This window comes from Phaethon lepturus, unplaced genomic scaffold, assembly GCF_000687285.1.
Source record: "Phaethon lepturus isolate BGI_N335 unplaced genomic scaffold, ASM68728v1 scaffold7350, whole genome shotgun sequence".
In the NCBI taxonomy this organism is placed as follows: Eukaryota; Metazoa; Chordata; class Aves; order Phaethontiformes; family Phaethontidae; genus Phaethon; species Phaethon lepturus.
Window position 1 is genome coordinate 74,340 of NW_010514016.1, and position 17,486 is coordinate 91,825.

The 17,486-nt window shown below is 34.7% G+C and overlaps 1 protein-coding gene across 1 annotated transcript in view; it reads right to left on the minus strand.

Moving 5' to 3' along the window:
* DPY19L1 (dpy-19-like 1 (C. elegans)) overlaps positions 1-17,486 on the minus strand; it is a gene marked incomplete at its 5' end in the record, with an annotated part of 48,684 nt that overhangs the window by 19,457 nt on the left and 11,741 nt on the right. Inside the window, 9 exons of the mRNA XM_010291748.1 lie at positions 161-232; positions 967-1,068; positions 1,829-1,909; positions 4,438-4,494; positions 6,029-6,115; positions 8,083-8,160; positions 9,384-9,483; positions 11,549-11,640; positions 15,168-15,225. Coding sequence (XP_010290050.1) covers positions 161-232; positions 967-1,068; positions 1,829-1,909; positions 4,438-4,494; positions 6,029-6,115; positions 8,083-8,160; positions 9,384-9,483; positions 11,549-11,640; positions 15,168-15,225 — 727 coding nt within the window. The remainder of the gene's footprint in view (positions 1-160; positions 233-966; positions 1,069-1,828; positions 1,910-4,437; positions 4,495-6,028; positions 6,116-8,082; positions 8,161-9,383; positions 9,484-11,548; positions 11,641-15,167; positions 15,226-17,486) is intronic.

Sequence of the window (17,486 nt, forward strand, 5' to 3'; positions counted from 1 at the left end):
GAAGACAGGGAATGAAAGCACAGCTTGGCATGCACCTGGCAGCTAGTCAAGGTTAATCCACCACACTAACTTCTTCCTATTTCAAAATAAATAGCGATCCCTTAAAAAAAACTAAGAAGTAAATTCAAGGTAAAAGTGACCCACTAAATCAATCACTTACCTTTTTGATGATTACCCCAAAAACCACCAGAACAACTGGTAATAGTAGAGTCTTTATGTATCTTACTGGAGTCTACAATGGAAATAAACTGCATTAATTGCTTTTTATTAATTTATAATTACTTCAGTGCTGATTTTAAACAAAATAACGTAAAGAGTTTTTCCTCAAGTAAAATGTAAATTTAAACATTCAATAAAAATAAAGCAAGCTTAAAGAAACTAAAATTTAAACTCCACCCAGCAGTCACACTAGAGGTCATAATACCAGGGTTATTAGTAAGTTATTCCCAGTTCTTTGGCAAGCCACCCAAAGACTAAAAGTAGATTGTGTCTCATCCGAGTTTGAGTACTATGGGTTGAGGAATCTATAAACATTCTAAATGCACATCTAGATACTGATGAACTAAAACAGTCTACTAACGCCGCACTAAGAAACTTCGATACTATTCTGTAGTCTGTCTACCACACAAGACCTTTGCAGCTCAGTACATTTTACATCTACTCACAAACAGCTACTGAAAAACACATAAAATCTTATCTTTGAAGAATTGTAACCTTTCATTTATCTTTCATTCAAGCAAGCACATTTCTTAGACCCAAAAAATCAAAACACTGGGGTTTTTTTAGTTCATGTAAAAGCAGTAAAACCACCTAAATTTAGCTTAAGTTCATTAGTGTCTCTAACCTCACGAGTAAGCACTTGAACTTACGATGGCAGTAGGAGGTTATGGCTCTCAAATGTTTTAAGTTACAAATTAAGATAAAACAAAAAGTTCCCTCTTCTGTAATCATCTTTGATCAAATTACCTCTTTTTCCATGAAGTCAAACTCTGCAGCACAGGTGTACATTAATGTATCAAAATCCTTGTAACCAATAAATTTAGATTTTAATATATTTCCTATATGAGCCTGGTAGGATATACAGAACAAAAAGCTGTAGTAAGCAAAAACTGTCCTATTTTCCACAACAAAGTAGTGTAAATATATATGAGAAATATTCCTAATTAGAATAGAAGTTTATACCATTTACAATATTTTTATAAGAGCACCAAAGATCTACTTCTGGTATAGTAAATGACATCTTTTGAGTGTAACAAAGATTGGACTGTGTTAAATAAAAAGCAGAAAGCAGCAGAAAAAGGGTGTTACCATTGCAACTGGGTTCAACAAGAGTATAGTTTTGCATACTCATATATTACAGTATGAGCTTCTCATCTTTTGCCCCTTGATGCACATCTGCACATTCTTTAGCAGTAGAATCTGACAATAAAGGGGCTGAAGCGAGGAGTCCTAGTTACAACAAGCATTTCAAAACTGTCTTAAAAATTAGCCTCAGAGGAAAGTGAACTAAGAAGCTGACTTGAAAAAATGTAGGTAGAAGTTACCCAAAATAAACAAAGCTCTATAAATCCACATTTAAAAACAAACACACAAAGCGTTTACTAACTCAGAAGTACAGACATTTGTCTTTTCACAAACTTTGGTAATAATACCTCAAAGTGATAATACATAACGAATGAGAAAACAAATATGTAATCCCTCTCCAATTTCTCCAAAACAAACCTTGGAATTTCAGGAAAAATATATCAGTAAGGTGCCAAAATCAAAATATTATGAATTTAAAAATTTTTGAAAGACACCAACCAGATACTCAGATAAGAGAACTTACATCATCAGCTATTCCAAACACTAAAGAAGTTAGGTATTTCAAGGTGACTGTCCCAAATAACCAGGCACATCCTTCAATGACCTTAAAAAATATATTCAGAATGAAATTAGCATGTCTCAACAAACTTTTAAAGAAACCTTTTCTTTTTTAAAAGTCTTATTAAATTTAGCTACTAGTTACAAACTCTCCTATGTTATCACCAATACGTACAGTAATTTCTAACCTATTACACTTCCCAAATTTGAGTACATGGGGTGTTTTAAAAGGTTTTTTTTGTATTTTCTATTACAGCTAAAATAATTTTGTCCAACTGATTTATATTACAGCTGTACTGCTGCACACAACATTGTAGCAGAGGAGGTACCAAAGTTAACTTTAAACAGGAGCAGCCTGTCAATTCCATCTGTTTTGCATTCATCACCAGTGTGTACTGATTATTTCCCACCCATAGCCTCAGGTTGTACTACTCTGCTAATTCAAATCTTTGGAGGGATTTGCTGATTTATAGAACCTTCCCAAGATAATCTCAAATTAGAAACTGAAGGAAATATAAAGAAAGTATGTACAATTACCACTTTTAGTTACATATCATGTTCATCCCTGTACCAGAAAGATTAAATTCCTGGTTATCTAGCTTAAACTATCTAATTCTTTATAAAACTGGATCAACTGAATAGGACAACCTGACTCAGTATCTTGCATCTGGCACCAGCAGCAGATGCTTTCAGAGAGAATATAACAACAAAATACAAACTGATCTTTACCCTAATTTAACCAGGGTTTTTATGTGACAACAGGTTGCATTCCATCATGCCATTTAATGGCTACAAATGAACCTAAATTCCTATGAGGTACCTAAACCTTTTCTTAATTCCTTTTTTTTTTTTGCTTTTACAGTATCTTTCTTTTCTTTTATAAGCTTGTTGCTGCAATCATAAGGGGCACTAAATAAACTATAATTATATTCTACTTCTGTTCACTGGCATTGTAATATTTACCTTTATTTTACAAGATGTAGAATTCTAACCTATTTTAAAAATCTCAGCTATTTAGCGGTTCTACATTAATAATTATCTTAATACTCCACTTAAAGTTAATGGTAGTACATTTTGGGGAAAGGCACTGTATTTCTTATTGTTATTTTTTTAAGACACATTGACTGAGACTGCATGTGATATTTAGGAAGCTAAGCATGAGATTACAAAATATTTTCTGTTTTCTCTGCAGTTCCTTCTCCATGACTTCCACCATCTATTTTCCTTTTTGATGCCTGCTCAGTAATAAATTGATGTCTTCAGAGAACTTTTCATAAGAATAACAAAGATTTCTCTGTTTCGTGACAAGGACTTATTTAGGATCAATTATTTTATAGACATACTTAGGGTGGTGGTAGTCTTCTTTTGAAAGCTTACTATTTAATCCCACTCTTTGTTTCTTACCTTCTAACATTCACACCTTATCCCATGGAGCTTATTTTCTTTTATAGTTCCAGTTAGATATCTTCCCCAAAAGGTTTCTGAAATTCAAGTGCATTACATTCACCCACACACCCTTATCTACATCCTTGAAGTCAATTACATTTGTAAGGTATGACTTCCTTTCACAGAGGCTGTACTGGACCTGTGTCATTATACTGCATGTACATATAGCCATAACAACTTCATCAGTGTTCAAGTTTTTATTCTTTTACAAAAGTTAGACTTATTGGTCTGCAGTTCCACAAATGCCTTAGATCTCCTTTTTAAGCAAACTGACATGAGATTTGCCTGCACTCCCATTTACCCTGGTACCACAGCTAACTACATTGGCAGGTTATATATGCACTGCAGTTTGTTATAAATATTTTTAAAATTCCATTATATTCTAATTCCTTTATAATAACTGTATGAATTCCATCCAGTTTTGCTAACAGGTGATCCTTCATTTAATAAGAATGCTTGTCTTAAGCCAGGCATAGTCTCAATAGGCTCCCAGTTCAGGTGTTTTTACAAGTTAATGTTACATCTTAAGCAGCAAGTTGCGTCTCATGTTTCTTACAGCGTTATATTTTATTTGTCACAGTTTTGGGGGTGTCTTCTGTGTTTGGATCACTTCCACTGCCCTCAAACCCCACCCACACACCCTTGAGTGCTTTACACCAACTTCCTTCCTTTACTTAGTTATGTAATTTTAAGTTGCTTGCTGTTATAAAAAATATCTTTAAAAAAGGACACATTTTAGTGAATATCTAATGCAGTATCTTACGCTCCATTCTGCAACCACTGTTAGCCTTTTACTCGCCTTTTCTAAATTGTCCTTTATTTTAAAGGGATTTTTCATACTGATCTTAGGTTTTGTAAACATGTTTAGGTTGGTAATTTAAAATAAAATGTTTTGCCATTTGAAGGCTATTTCAATTTTCTGATATAAATTTATGCTTATGCCCCTTTTCTTCCTTCAGTAATTGAAGATAAATTTCTGGAAATATGGACAATTTACTTAAAAAGAGTAGTTCAGCTATATTTCTTGACTCAACTATTAGAAACTAAACCAGAAAAAGTTATTTCTGTATTTCATTAAAACAAAGTCACAGTTCTTTTCTGAAATTCAAAATATATGAAATTCCTTACCCATAGATAGACTTCTCTTCTGCTTTTCCAGACTTTTGGACTCAATTCAAGAATTCCCTAATAATAAAATGAATGTACATTTTCAGGTAACATATTGTAACAACAAGATATTCCAGTACTCTGGATGAGGGGTTTTTTTTGTTTTGTTTTGGTAGGCACCTATTGTACCACACAGCTATTTATTAAAAAAATCCTACATAATGAATACAACCTGAAATGTGAATGACTATATCATCTTGTGATTTCACCTTGCACTGGCAAAACATGCCAACATAAAACGTTTTACTGCAGTTCATATACAATTAATAGAAGACTACTCTTCTCCTTAAAAAGTAAGATTCTGCATTATACAGTTTCAAGCTTTTTTAAATTGAAGCCAATGGGAAAATGAATTATGGCTGCTTCCACGAATGACAAGAGACATCTGAAGCAATAAATAAATAACTGGCAGCATAATACAAACAATTGTCAAACAATGCAACAGAATATGCGGGGTGATAGAAGTTACTGGTATTTTTCTGTTTCACATTATGTTCCTCATTTTATGACACAAGAAAGACTCACTTTAAGCTAATTTGATGAATGATGTAATTAAGAAAAACTGAGAATGAACTTAAAAGCTTTCAGAAACTCAGTCTGTATGTGACACTGAGACGGAGGCCACTATAAGCACCCAAATAACAGACAAACAATAAATATTTTTCCAAAGCAGAAAACAGGCAACATACTCAGTGTACCTGTACTTACTATATAATTACAAAAGTCACTCCAAGAAACTAGAGTTTATAACAAGCAAATTATACTAGAGCAAATATGAGTAGCCAAGGCAGCTTATTCTTAGTATGAGAAATTATCATTCTTTTGCTGATGAACAAAATACAAACAAAAGAAAAAGAAAAAAAAGAATCACTGATCTCACCCCAAGCTTCTGGGAGAGGCAAAAAGAACCAGAAATGAGATGATTTGTAGTATGCTAAACTAGATCTGTTCATACAGTCTGATCTCCTATTTCCTATGTACTCTTAATTCCCTTAAGAGAAACTATATGAAAGTAAAAGAGGTTGGAGGTTGTTTTTCCTATTTAAGGAAAAATTAAGATAGTGGATGACGAGATGATGAGTCTTCAGTGAATAATTTCACTAACATGGCAGTATGACTCAGCAGTTTCAAATAGCCTGAAACCATTGTTATTTATGTTTCAGTCATTTGTTCTGCATTCACAGTTTCACAATCAATAAAGAAGTACTTAAACTCCTCCTTGCTCATGTTCTTGTTTTACAATTATGCTGGTCAAAAATATATACATGGTAAATTTTATATTTTTATAAAAAAAATAAGAGAGCTATAAAAACAAGACAACTGAGTTTTAACTGAACTTCTCTTATGAAAAGGACTTTGTGTAAAAACATGATTTTTTAAATTAGTATTTACCCATTCTCCAAGTAACTTTAAGGTCTAATTCTGTTTGTCATGTGAAAGATTTCTCAACTATCTGGTAATGCAGCAGTTTCACATTCTAGATTAATACGTACATAACAGTACAGCATTACAGCCTTAGCACATCATATGATTTTTTTCTTAAACAACTTACCCAGATAACTACTAAAGATGCAGCATAATATGATGTCAATAACATTGAATTACCAAACATCAGAACAAAACACACTACAAGAGATACCTGAAAGAAGAAAATAAAAAACAATTAAATTTAAAATAGAAAAGGTAAGAATTGCTCAAGAATAGAAATTACCTTGTATCAACACCCGTAAATCTTAAGACATCTACTTCTCAGCAAGTACAAGCTTGATACTCAGCTTACAGAATTGTTCTGAAAAGACTTACAATATAAGGACTTAATGGCAACAGGTAGCCAAGTGTAGATTATTACGTTAATTTATATTTTTAAAGTACTTACAGACAACAGGATTTCATCATAGGACTAACTCATCTTATGTGATATACTTGCTACATTTTTTAAGTTATTCCTAGCATACTCACTTTTTTCAAATTACTGTATTCTTTCTCCATCCTGTTTATCTTTCAAAATCCTGGACAAACATTAAAATGTTGAATAAAATGTGTGTTGTCTTCTTTTTTCCAACTGAGAAGCATATATTTAAAATATAATCATCACCAAAGTCAAGGAAGCTGAACTCTGTTTGATCATATGCACTTAATTATATCAGGTTGCAAGTTAAGGCTGAAATACAACATTTATCTGCCATCCTGATCTCCTACTATGTTTTCTTTTTAATAGAAAGAAAGCTGAATGACATTTTCTAACTTAAAGAGCAAAACTAATTATCAGTCTCTGCCATCTTCTATACACAGGAATAAGGAAAAATAATGTAGTTATTTGTAAAACATGCAGACTTTTGTACTACCCCCATCACATAGTTAGGGTTTAATTTTCTACAGGGGGGTGGAGTGGCAAGAACTGAAACACCACAAAACAAAGACTAGCAGTTTACCCAGCCTCATTAAGCTTTCTTTGTAATACAACATTGTGGTTTATCTATCTGAAAATAGGCTTTTTATGACACTTTGACAGCAAAATTATGATATAGCTATTGACATAAGCCAAAAGGCTTAAGTATTTCATCTTGTTTCTGTCAAAAAAATTACTAAACCAAAATGCTTATTTGCAAATTTTCCTGGTAAATCTGACTGGGAACAAGCATTTGGTATACCGGGTTTATATCAGAAATGAGTTGCATAGAACTTACTGCCTTTACTTTATCATTTACAGTTTGAAAACACAGGAAATAGAATTTAGCTCAAAGCTTCTTTCCTGTAGTAAACACTCTCTTTTTGCCCACTGAGTTTGCATAGCACAATTTTAGCAAAATTGTATTTTTAAAGACAACCATATTTGTTCAAAAGTTGTTTACATCTTCTTGTATATTTAAAACTGTAATCTTGTTTCCAAGAGCAAAACTCCTGGCAGCAAAACTTGATCGTTATCTTAATTTTAAAAGCAGAAACTTACATGCCTTTTATTTATCATCTTCTTTCTTTGTTGACTTTCTCATCCGTTTTTGAAAAAAATAGCTTTTTCTCAAATTAATAATTTGAGGAAAATTTTCTTTGTCCTCTTTTCTAAATATGTTCCCAGATAGTTCAACCATAGCATCTTTTCATGGTCAAGACTACAGTAGTCTTCAAAACCCAATTTTAGTTGGGGTTCTTCTCCTTCAATGATAAAGACTTACTGTTAGCAAGTTTTGACTTGCATCTCATTTTTCTCATTTCTGCTAACCTATCACACGAGATGAATGCTGCCTTTTCAACTTTTTATTGCTCATGTTCTTATTACTTGGTATGGTTTTTAGTCTGTTGTTTGAGACAGTATCTTCAAGTCCATGGAATGAGTAGAGACAGAAAGGAGAGGCAAATATTTCTGCAAATCTTTTAGGTTGATAATTTTTCTGGAGTTCAAAAATCCCTGTGCGCCAGAGGGATCCTAGTTACTGACACTGTGATATAAATACACATAAAATCAAATATTCAAAACCAGGCCCCTCTATCCCTTATCATTGCATCTTTTCAACCACCTTACAGCTAAGGAAAACACTTCAAACAAGTGGCCTCTTTTGATGCTCTGACCTGTTTGAGGGGATTTAAGTTTTTTTAAAAAAGTATTACCATATGAGCAGAGAGTATCTTCTGTAACTTGCAGGAGTCAATATAACCCATAATACACACAGCAAATAAGGAAGCTATCTAGAATCAAAAGTGAAATATTAAAGTTAAAAAAACTTGCAGTGGTCTACTCTTTCTAGCAGAATACACGTTCATACAAAAAAGTGGTTATTCAAACCACCAAACTAACTTTTATTGCTACTTTTTTGCTAAGTAAATACTTAGGCATTTTGTTATGGTTTCTTTCAAAAAAATCTATTGTGGTGCTCTGAATAACAATTATCAAACATATTCAAATGTTTAAGAAATCAGTATTCAGCTTTACAAAAACACAAGCACTAACACATCATCTTTCACCCTTAGATTAAAAAAAAAAAATCATTAGCATTATTTGACCTTAACTTTTCAGCAAAGTATGGGAACATCCATAATTTGCTCCTGAGGAAAATGAGATTCATTGATAAGGCAGCTTGCTAAAAGTCACATGGGAAATTAATGAAGTTATGAATGTAACCTGTAATTTCAAATTTCAGGCCCAGCACCTTAAATAGGTTATAGCAATGAGTTTCTCACAATATTTTGCAGAATTTAATGGCTTGTAGTTAGAAAATTTGCATGCCACAGAATATATTGATTGTTCAAAACTATCAACTCAAACAAGCACCATTTGCTTCAAGTAGGACAGTCAAGTGAAAAGGTATGGAGACATAGATGGATTTCAATCAACAGGCTACATTTCAATAAATTTAAACACCAAGAAAGTGTGTTGTATGACAGTATCCTAATGCTTACATTAGCATTTACTGTATTTCAACACTGAAGTTACCTCAACTGTACAAATCCTCAGACAGTAAGATTATGCCACTACTCACAGGCTCATCAAAATTAAATAGGAAATCATGCAAAATCATGCCAGATATTACATGCCATGCAAACATTGCTCCATTTAAAAATTTAGAATAGCCTAAAGAGATGCAAGATTAATGCCTTTTTTATTTTTGTACTTCAATATACACAGTTTTTTCTTGTTCTGCACTTGTTCTAATGGACTGATCTTAGGATGGAGGCTGCTTTTAAGAGAAAAGTAAATCTTTTTTTAGTCCTTGAAACAGAAGACTGGGTGGTGTAAATGGTCAACTTTTAAGACTAGAAAAATACTGATCTCAATCTTTCCTGAGAGCAAGAGTGAAAGCTGGCTAAAAGGAAAGTATTGGTATAGCTGTGAATTCAATGGCTGTCTCTACAAAGCAGTCAATTTGCCTAGGTAAGACAAAGAGGCTACTTAGAGGTGCATATGATCTTACCTGTGTTAGAAGAACAAACTGAGCAAACTGCCAGGGAAGCATGAAAAAGATATTAGAAACACACAGTGCAATCAAGCTTCCTGTATTAATATTCGGAATCCTTGGGAAAAAGAGACAGAAGAGGCATCAGTAAGTAAAATTACACAGGTATTTGCATATTATTGAAAAGTACAATAGAGAATGCAATAAAAACAAAGGTACCTTGGAAGTTAGCTAGCAATATTGATCAACTACAAATAACACTGCTCAAGTAAATTTAATATCCATTTTCCATTAGTTTCCAAAAACAATAGTTCTGATGCTTAATGATTCTTAACTATTTGATGAGTGACTCATTACCAAACAAGTCTTCTCCTGGCAGCATGTAATATAGCAGGCCAACCTATGTCACTTGCAGTGGTCCGCCTTCTTGTAACAACTCTACAGTCAGGCCACAATCATTTCCATTTCAGCTGGGATCACAACTGTTCTCAGAACAGTCTGCATTTGAAAGTGATTTCACTCTTCTCTTTGACATTTCTTCCATATTTACTTTCTGCAACTTTCTGCCAGCAATCCTGAGTGAGGTTTCAGGGCAGGAGACAATGACAAATACATGAAACTCATCTTTAACTGAAAACAGCCCATTCTCTACATCCTGCTGTAAGTCTTATTTATTTAATCCTGTGTTAGCTCTGAGTTCACTTCAGAAATATGTCACGTTTCAAATTTCACTAAGTGGCCTCCATCAGATGAAGACACCATAAATATTCTTCTGTAAAACCCAAACCCAACAGATTACAGCAGTCTCACCAAATTCTGTAAAATTTTCTTCAGCTTCTTTTATGAAGCCTCATGATTAACTTTGATTTGAAATCATGATGAGCAGGAGTCTAATGTATTAAGTAATACATTGTGATACAAAACTGATACAAGTGATACAAATAATGGAGAATTTAAGTTCTAGTCTCTGTTTCAAAGATAGTTCCTATATTTCACTGGAATACTGCTATACATAAGAGAGTTGCTCTTGAAGCAGGAATTATAACTGAGAAACAGGAAGTTAATGTGTTTTATCTCGGTTTTGGAACCTTGCTCTGAAATGCTTAGATCAAATACCAACTTCTCATCAGTAAGCAAGCCCAGGTACTATTTTATGTACCAAGATTTGAAGAACAGGAGTGAATCTATCTAATCAAGAAGTGTCATAATTATGGCTACAGAATATATGTGTTTTGTTCACCCTAACTTGAAGTGTAATTTCTTCATTTTTTGTTTGACCTCACAATTTAGCATTAAATGACCATGTGTCTTTCTAATACGAAATCTAGCAATCACACTACAAATTATTCTTCATATTTTTCTAGACAGCATGTATCTTCTCCTTACCTAAAACCCACAAGTTAGTGACAGATGAGCACAAAATATTTTTTTGCTTAATCATCAATAACTACAAATCAATATGACGTAATAAAGGAAAATATGGGGTTACAAGAACAAAATTCAGCTAAATCATAAATATACTGCAAAATTGATGCAATGAAGTTGGTGGAAAAGCCCTCAAGTATTAATGATCATGCTTATTTTTCACAACAGAGGCAAGACAGCAACCTAATCATGTTGCAAGCCAGTCAACCACTGAAAAGCAGAGCTAATGAATTCTAGAGCATCCCTGTATTAATGTAATTAGATTGCTCTAAATCACTGAAGTAGTTAATTAGTGATAGAAAACTGCAAGAACGTACTAGCTTCTGGGTGCCTATAGCATCCTCTGTTGCATAGCATAAGCTTATTCTAAGTGCAACCAACATACCACTCTCCAAGAGGGACAAAACCAATTGATGAAGTATCAGCTTGTTTCTCATGGGAAGGAAGGGACATCAACCAAAAATTCTGATTTTTAGTTTAGATATATATTTGCCAACACAGTAATTCTGATTTTTATTTTAATCTTGTCTTCAAGTTGCAAAGTTTTTCCTTTTAATAAGTGAGTAATATGACTGCAGTTCTACTGGTGCAGCATCTGCAACGTAACAGCCACAGGAAAGTTTCTATGTTAATAATATAAATGCTACAGCACAGAGAGGCAATTAAATAAGTATTTAAATAAATGCATTTAAATAAATGTTCTGTGACATTCAATTTTTTAAATCATTATGAAGAGCCAAGTATAAACTGAGAGATACCTGAGAATATAGGTCAAAAGCAACATCTGAAGCACAAGGAATGGATATGAGAAACTTTCACGAAGAGGTGGAGTCCACATGACGCGAGTGCACTAAAAATAAGAACTGGGTTAGCTGATAACATTTGCTGCTACATTTCCATAAAACAATGCATTTGTATTTCAAAATGAATGACCACAGATACTTCAATAAACCAAACTACATGATATTTTACTCAGAAAGTAAAAAAAAAAATAAAAAGGCCAGGAAGCAGAAAAGAGAAGGAAAAAGGAAGCGTCTTCCAGACTTGAGGTCTATGATGCACTGTTTAATTAAAATAGATCACTGCTTTTCCAAAATTAAATGTGGCAGCTAGAGAACATCCAAGAAAAAACCCAGGACAGCAGCTGCTTGTCCCTGCTTTTGCTGAAATTAACAACTCATTGCATGTAATTAAAACCATTCTCAAATTCAGGCAGTGACTTGCCACACTTAGAGAAAGTATGTGGGGAGAGTATCTGAAGGATAAACCAACATACTCTTCATTATGCTAGAGTTCTCTAGGTTATAAACTTTTCACATTTCTACTAGCAACAGCACAGAAAGTATAAAATCTGAAGCTGCCCTCCAAAACAGGCCAGTAAAATTGAACACATGAACTTAAGCTCTTACAGAGCTTATACTAACTTATATACTTCACTCTTTAATCCAAATAAAGCAAAGCATAACACAATGAAGTCAATTAAGTAGTTTTTTCATTAATTTCTTGGGGTTCATGGCAAATGGCTCAGCTATAACTGTCATCTCCAATGTTTATATTCATAAGGTGCTTGCAGATGGCACTGACCATCAAAAAAATAATTCCAACTTTACAGGACAACTTTGACATACAAGTAAATGGGCTCAAAATAGCTATCAATAGATTTGCACTAAAAATTGGAAGTAGGTTCTTTACAACTACAGGACAAAAATGTAGTTCATCTTAATATGGACCATAATGAATCTATGAAAGCTTATAGGATGTTGATGCCAGGATGTTCCTTCTCCTTCACTTCCTGTAATCTTAAAACCATTTTAAAAAAATACTGTTTTACCAAAGAAGTCACCTGAATCAACATTATACTATTCCTTGCTTATTCTCTTGCTCTTTCACAAATATGTTAAATTAATAGTGTAAAATAAATGTGTAGAAATAGTGTAAAATAAATGCGAAGTACAGAAGCCCATCACATTAATCACAGTCCTTGCTGTCTAAAAGCACTCTGATTACCATTAAAATAAACCTTTCATAAATATATATGCAAATGTGTTGTCTTCAGCTGACTGCACAGATATGATAAGTTAATTATTTTTATTAGCCATAAATATAATCATGATTATTTTAAAACAGTGTAGTCTTTTTTGATTCTTTTTCAAGACTACAGCAACATTTGATTTACCAAATCTTTTGATATTGGAGGAGATAAGGACAGGAAAGAGATGATGAGCATATACAACCATAAAAAGGATGCTTTACCTTAAAAGTGGATTGACTAATGTAGTCCATGCTATTTTTCTATATTTGGAATGTAATACTAAACTCAATCACCTGTGGATGATTTATCAAGGCTGTAAACTAACTTTGCTGCAGGTATAAATACATCAGGTCTGTCTAAGCTTGGAATCATTAAAACACAATAGCACAAGCACAGCACACATGAAAACATACTGCCTTAGGATTATCAGCTCAATGCCAGAAGGCTAACCACTTTTACACAGCATTAGATCTGAGCTACCAAGACTTGCAGATCAGGCTTACTCATGTAGCTCAGTCCTATCCTTCCACAAAAGGAAAGCAAATTTTTAGCAACTGGTTTAGCTCCACAGTACGTACTGTTGAACCACATGCAAGATGATGTAGACAGAATCAAAGGCATATCGAAGAGTTAAATAAGATAGTTTTTTTATACATACATGCATGCATACACACCCCTTGCATGTGATTCAACAGTATGCACAGTGAAGCTAGATCACCTACATACATGTCACTATATACATAACTTACATATATAACCAAAACTCCATATACACATATCAAACTGAGTTATTTCATTAGGTACAAATGCAAAGAGTCAGCTCAGATCTAACACTGCACCTCTGTAAGTAAGCCCTGTTGATCTCCAGAAATCCATACAGCTGAGTCTGAATCAGGGTCACCCTACTTAAGCTCTACCTAAACCCAGACTACGGCTGTGTAGAGCTATGCAGACCTAATTTCACGCCACGCTCCAAAATACACACTTCTCTGTGGTTTTCCCCCAAGTCAAGTCATCCGTAGAGACGAGATGAGCTCTCCTACAGAGTCTCCTGTGGATAGGACTGCCTGTGCCATAGCGAAATAAATGCTTCTTTTCATTATTGCTACCACTATCTTTGAAGTTTTAAACTTGTTCCATTCTGAATTACACTATCACCTTCACAGACTTGGCAAAACAATACAGTCTATCGGTATTTCCTAGCAAAGGATAAAATATTCACTTCACTTCAGAATGCCGTTAAGAAGAATGGCAAAAAACCAAAAACAAAACATATAAAACTTTGTATTTACCCTCTTAAAGCACCAAAAGAAGTTCAGAAACTCTCTAACATTTGCCTGGTCTGGACCAGGCAGTTAGCATCCATGGGTGAAAATTCTTCATGGAGCATATTTAGAGAAAAACATTTCAAATGAAACTTAAAACTAAAATAGCTATTTCATCTCACAGGTTTTTGTTTTATAAAAAAATTGACAAAGCTTACTATAAGTAAAACATCTTTGATTTTATTATGTGCAACTACATACTAGTACTACTTTGAGTCTTCTATCAAGTTCATCTCAGTAAAATAAGAAAACAAAACATAACTTTAGCCCTTAACAAAATCATAAGGTAGCTAGTTTTGATCCAGAAAATCTTTACAGTACAGCCGCATTTTAAGTAAAAGAAAATATTTACATAAATTTATATATAAATCATAAAATAAACATTAAAAAAAAAAACAGAAACACTGCCCCAGGGTATCAGAATAAAAGCCATGAGTTTTCTTCCAAAATATGGCACACTGACACAAACAGCATTAGCTGGGGACACAGGGAGATGTTTTAAGTGACAGTTTCTTTCTTTTTTTTTTTCTTTAACACAGCTTACTGAAGATGTTAGCACTGGAATTCTCTATATACATACACAGTTTCTAAATTCTGTGTATCCTGACTTTAGTATATCAATACTACATAGGTTTCTTTGCTTTTTGTGTATGCATTCATGAATTTCCAGTAAAATACATAGCAATTTAAAGAAAACCCCTTCCATTTCTGAAGCTTGTTTGTATGGTACACCTAGCCCAGTTATGTCTGGAATGGGCACAAAAATAGAATATTTGGATGTTTTAAAAGTTGAAGTCATTGTGCTACTAAGATTTTAACCTCAGGGCCACTTTACAACGTACTTCCTTTCTAAATTTTTTTTTAAACATCTAAGCCGACACATTGGACGGTGCTATACATTTTTGAGTCATAGCCTATTTTGCTTTCAATAATGTCTTATTCCTTTTAAATTCATCCCCTAATAGATAGGCAACATCACTATCTTTCATGAAATGAGAATTAGCTTAGAGGGAGACCTACCTCTCCATGGTTGAAAAAGAAACACATCACGGTAATGAGGCCTCCTAGACGGCTCCCACTGTGAAAAGAACATGAAAAACAGGTACAACAGAATATCATAATGGTCAATGCTGCTTAAAAAGTATGAAGCAGCACTTATGTACTGCTAAGTTTATTGACGAGGGGTGGGGAATGCCTTCAAGCATCAAGGGAAAGCAACCAAAATATCCAATATTAAAACACTAGTTAGTCAGCTAATGTTTATTTCAGAGCAAACTACTCTTCATGTATCAGCTCTTTTCTGCAGAACACCAATTTTAATGTAAATAACTTGCAAAACTGTTATTCCACTCCTCACAAACTTTGGTTTAGATCATTACATCTGATACTTCATCTGCTGTACCCAGAGCTTGGTCTTGAAAAGTGCCAATTTTTTTTTTTTTTTTTAAACAGCAGGCAATATAAATGGAGTATTTCTTTCCTAAGATGTTGAGCAGAAAACTTTAGAACTTGCACACTGAATCACCCAAAAGGGATCTTGGTGAATTTTTTTCTGAATCTAAGATTATATTAGGGTAATCAAATCAAGTACATTCAAAAAACATATTTAGAAATTAGTTCATGACGTGGTCAATGCAAGATACAATTTAATTCTTATGTGAAATACTGTGATGTTACCATGAGAAAGTTTAAGCCCTTGACTTCATGATTTTTATACATTTCCAAACCAGATTCACCTGTTGAATAATTAGCACCATGGAGTCAACACTAAAACTAAAGATATTACTTAGATTTATCCCATCTCAAAACAGCGATAGATAAGGTTCCTATTTGTTTGATTATATTGGTAATTACTCATGTCCTGTGATATAAAGAACGTTTTTGTGCGCACAGGTGCACTACTACTACTGAATGACAGAATATACCATTTTTGCTACCAAACAAAAAGTATCAGCCAGCTGTTAAAATTCTTTTTAAAAAAAACCACAAACCTCAGATCCTTCACCCATTACTAATATACAAGGTGAACAGTATCAGTGAGTTCTGGACACAACATCTGACGATTAAAGATACCAAATGAGTGCTAAAACCATCTCCAGGAATTGTGCATTCATGCACATAAAACTCAACCTTTTATTCCACAGATTCTAGAAGCATCAACACTGAAACCCAAAATGACTAAAAGAACATGCTTAATATTAAAAAAATGTTAGTCTGAAAAACAAAGCAAAGTAAAAATTTGCAAAAAAAACCACTCAAAACTAGAAAAAAATTCAAGATCTATGCTAATGGTTAACATGATAAAACCTTAAAGTCTAGAACACAAGGTTGCGGTGGGCTGACCCTGGCTGGATGCCAAGTGCCCACCAAAGATGCTCTATCACTCCCCCTCCTCAGCTGGGCAGGGGAGAGAAAGTAAAGCGAAAAGCTTGTGGGTTGAAGTAAGGACAGGGAGAGATCAGTCAGCAATTACCATCATGGGCAAAACAGACTCGACTTGGAGAAAAATTAATTTACTACCAATCAAATCAGAGTAGGATAATGAGAACTAAAACCTTTCCCCTACCCCTCCCTTCTTCCAGGCTCAACTTCAATCCTGATTTCTCTACCTCCTCCCCGCAAGCAGCACAGGGGGACGGGGAATGGGGGTTGCGGTCAGTTCATCTACATGTTCTCTCTGCTGCCACTTCCTCCTCAGGGGAGGGACTCCTCACACTCTTCCTTTGCACCACTGTGGGGTCCCTCCCATGGGAGACAGTCCTCCATTAACTTTTCCAACATGGGTCCTTCCCACAGGCTGCAGTTCTTGACAAACTGCTCCAGCCTGGGTCCCTTCCATGGGGTGCCATCCTTCAGGAATACACTGCTCCAGCCTGGGTCCCCCACGGGATCACACGTCCTGCCAGCAAACATGCTCCAGCCTGGGCTCCTCTCTCTGCATGTCCTGCCAAGAAGCCTGTTCCAGCATGAGTTTCCCACAGGGCCACAGCCTCTTCTGGGCATCCACCTGCTCCAGTGTGAGGTCTTCCACGTGCTGCAGGGGGGCAGGCTGCCTCACCATGGTCTTCATCACAGGCTGCAGGGGGATCTCTGCTCCAGCACCTGGAGCACCTCTTGCCCCTCCTTCTTCACTGACCTGGGTGTCTGCAGATTTCTTTCTCTCACATGTTCTCACTCCTCTCTCCAGCTGCAATTGCTGTGCCCCTTTCCCCCCCACCCTTCTTAAATATATTATCCCAGAGGCGCTACCACTGTCACTGATGGGCTTGGCTTTGGCCAGCAGTGAGGCCATCTTGGAGCCGGCTGGCATTGGCTCTGTCAGACACAGGGGAAGAGGCC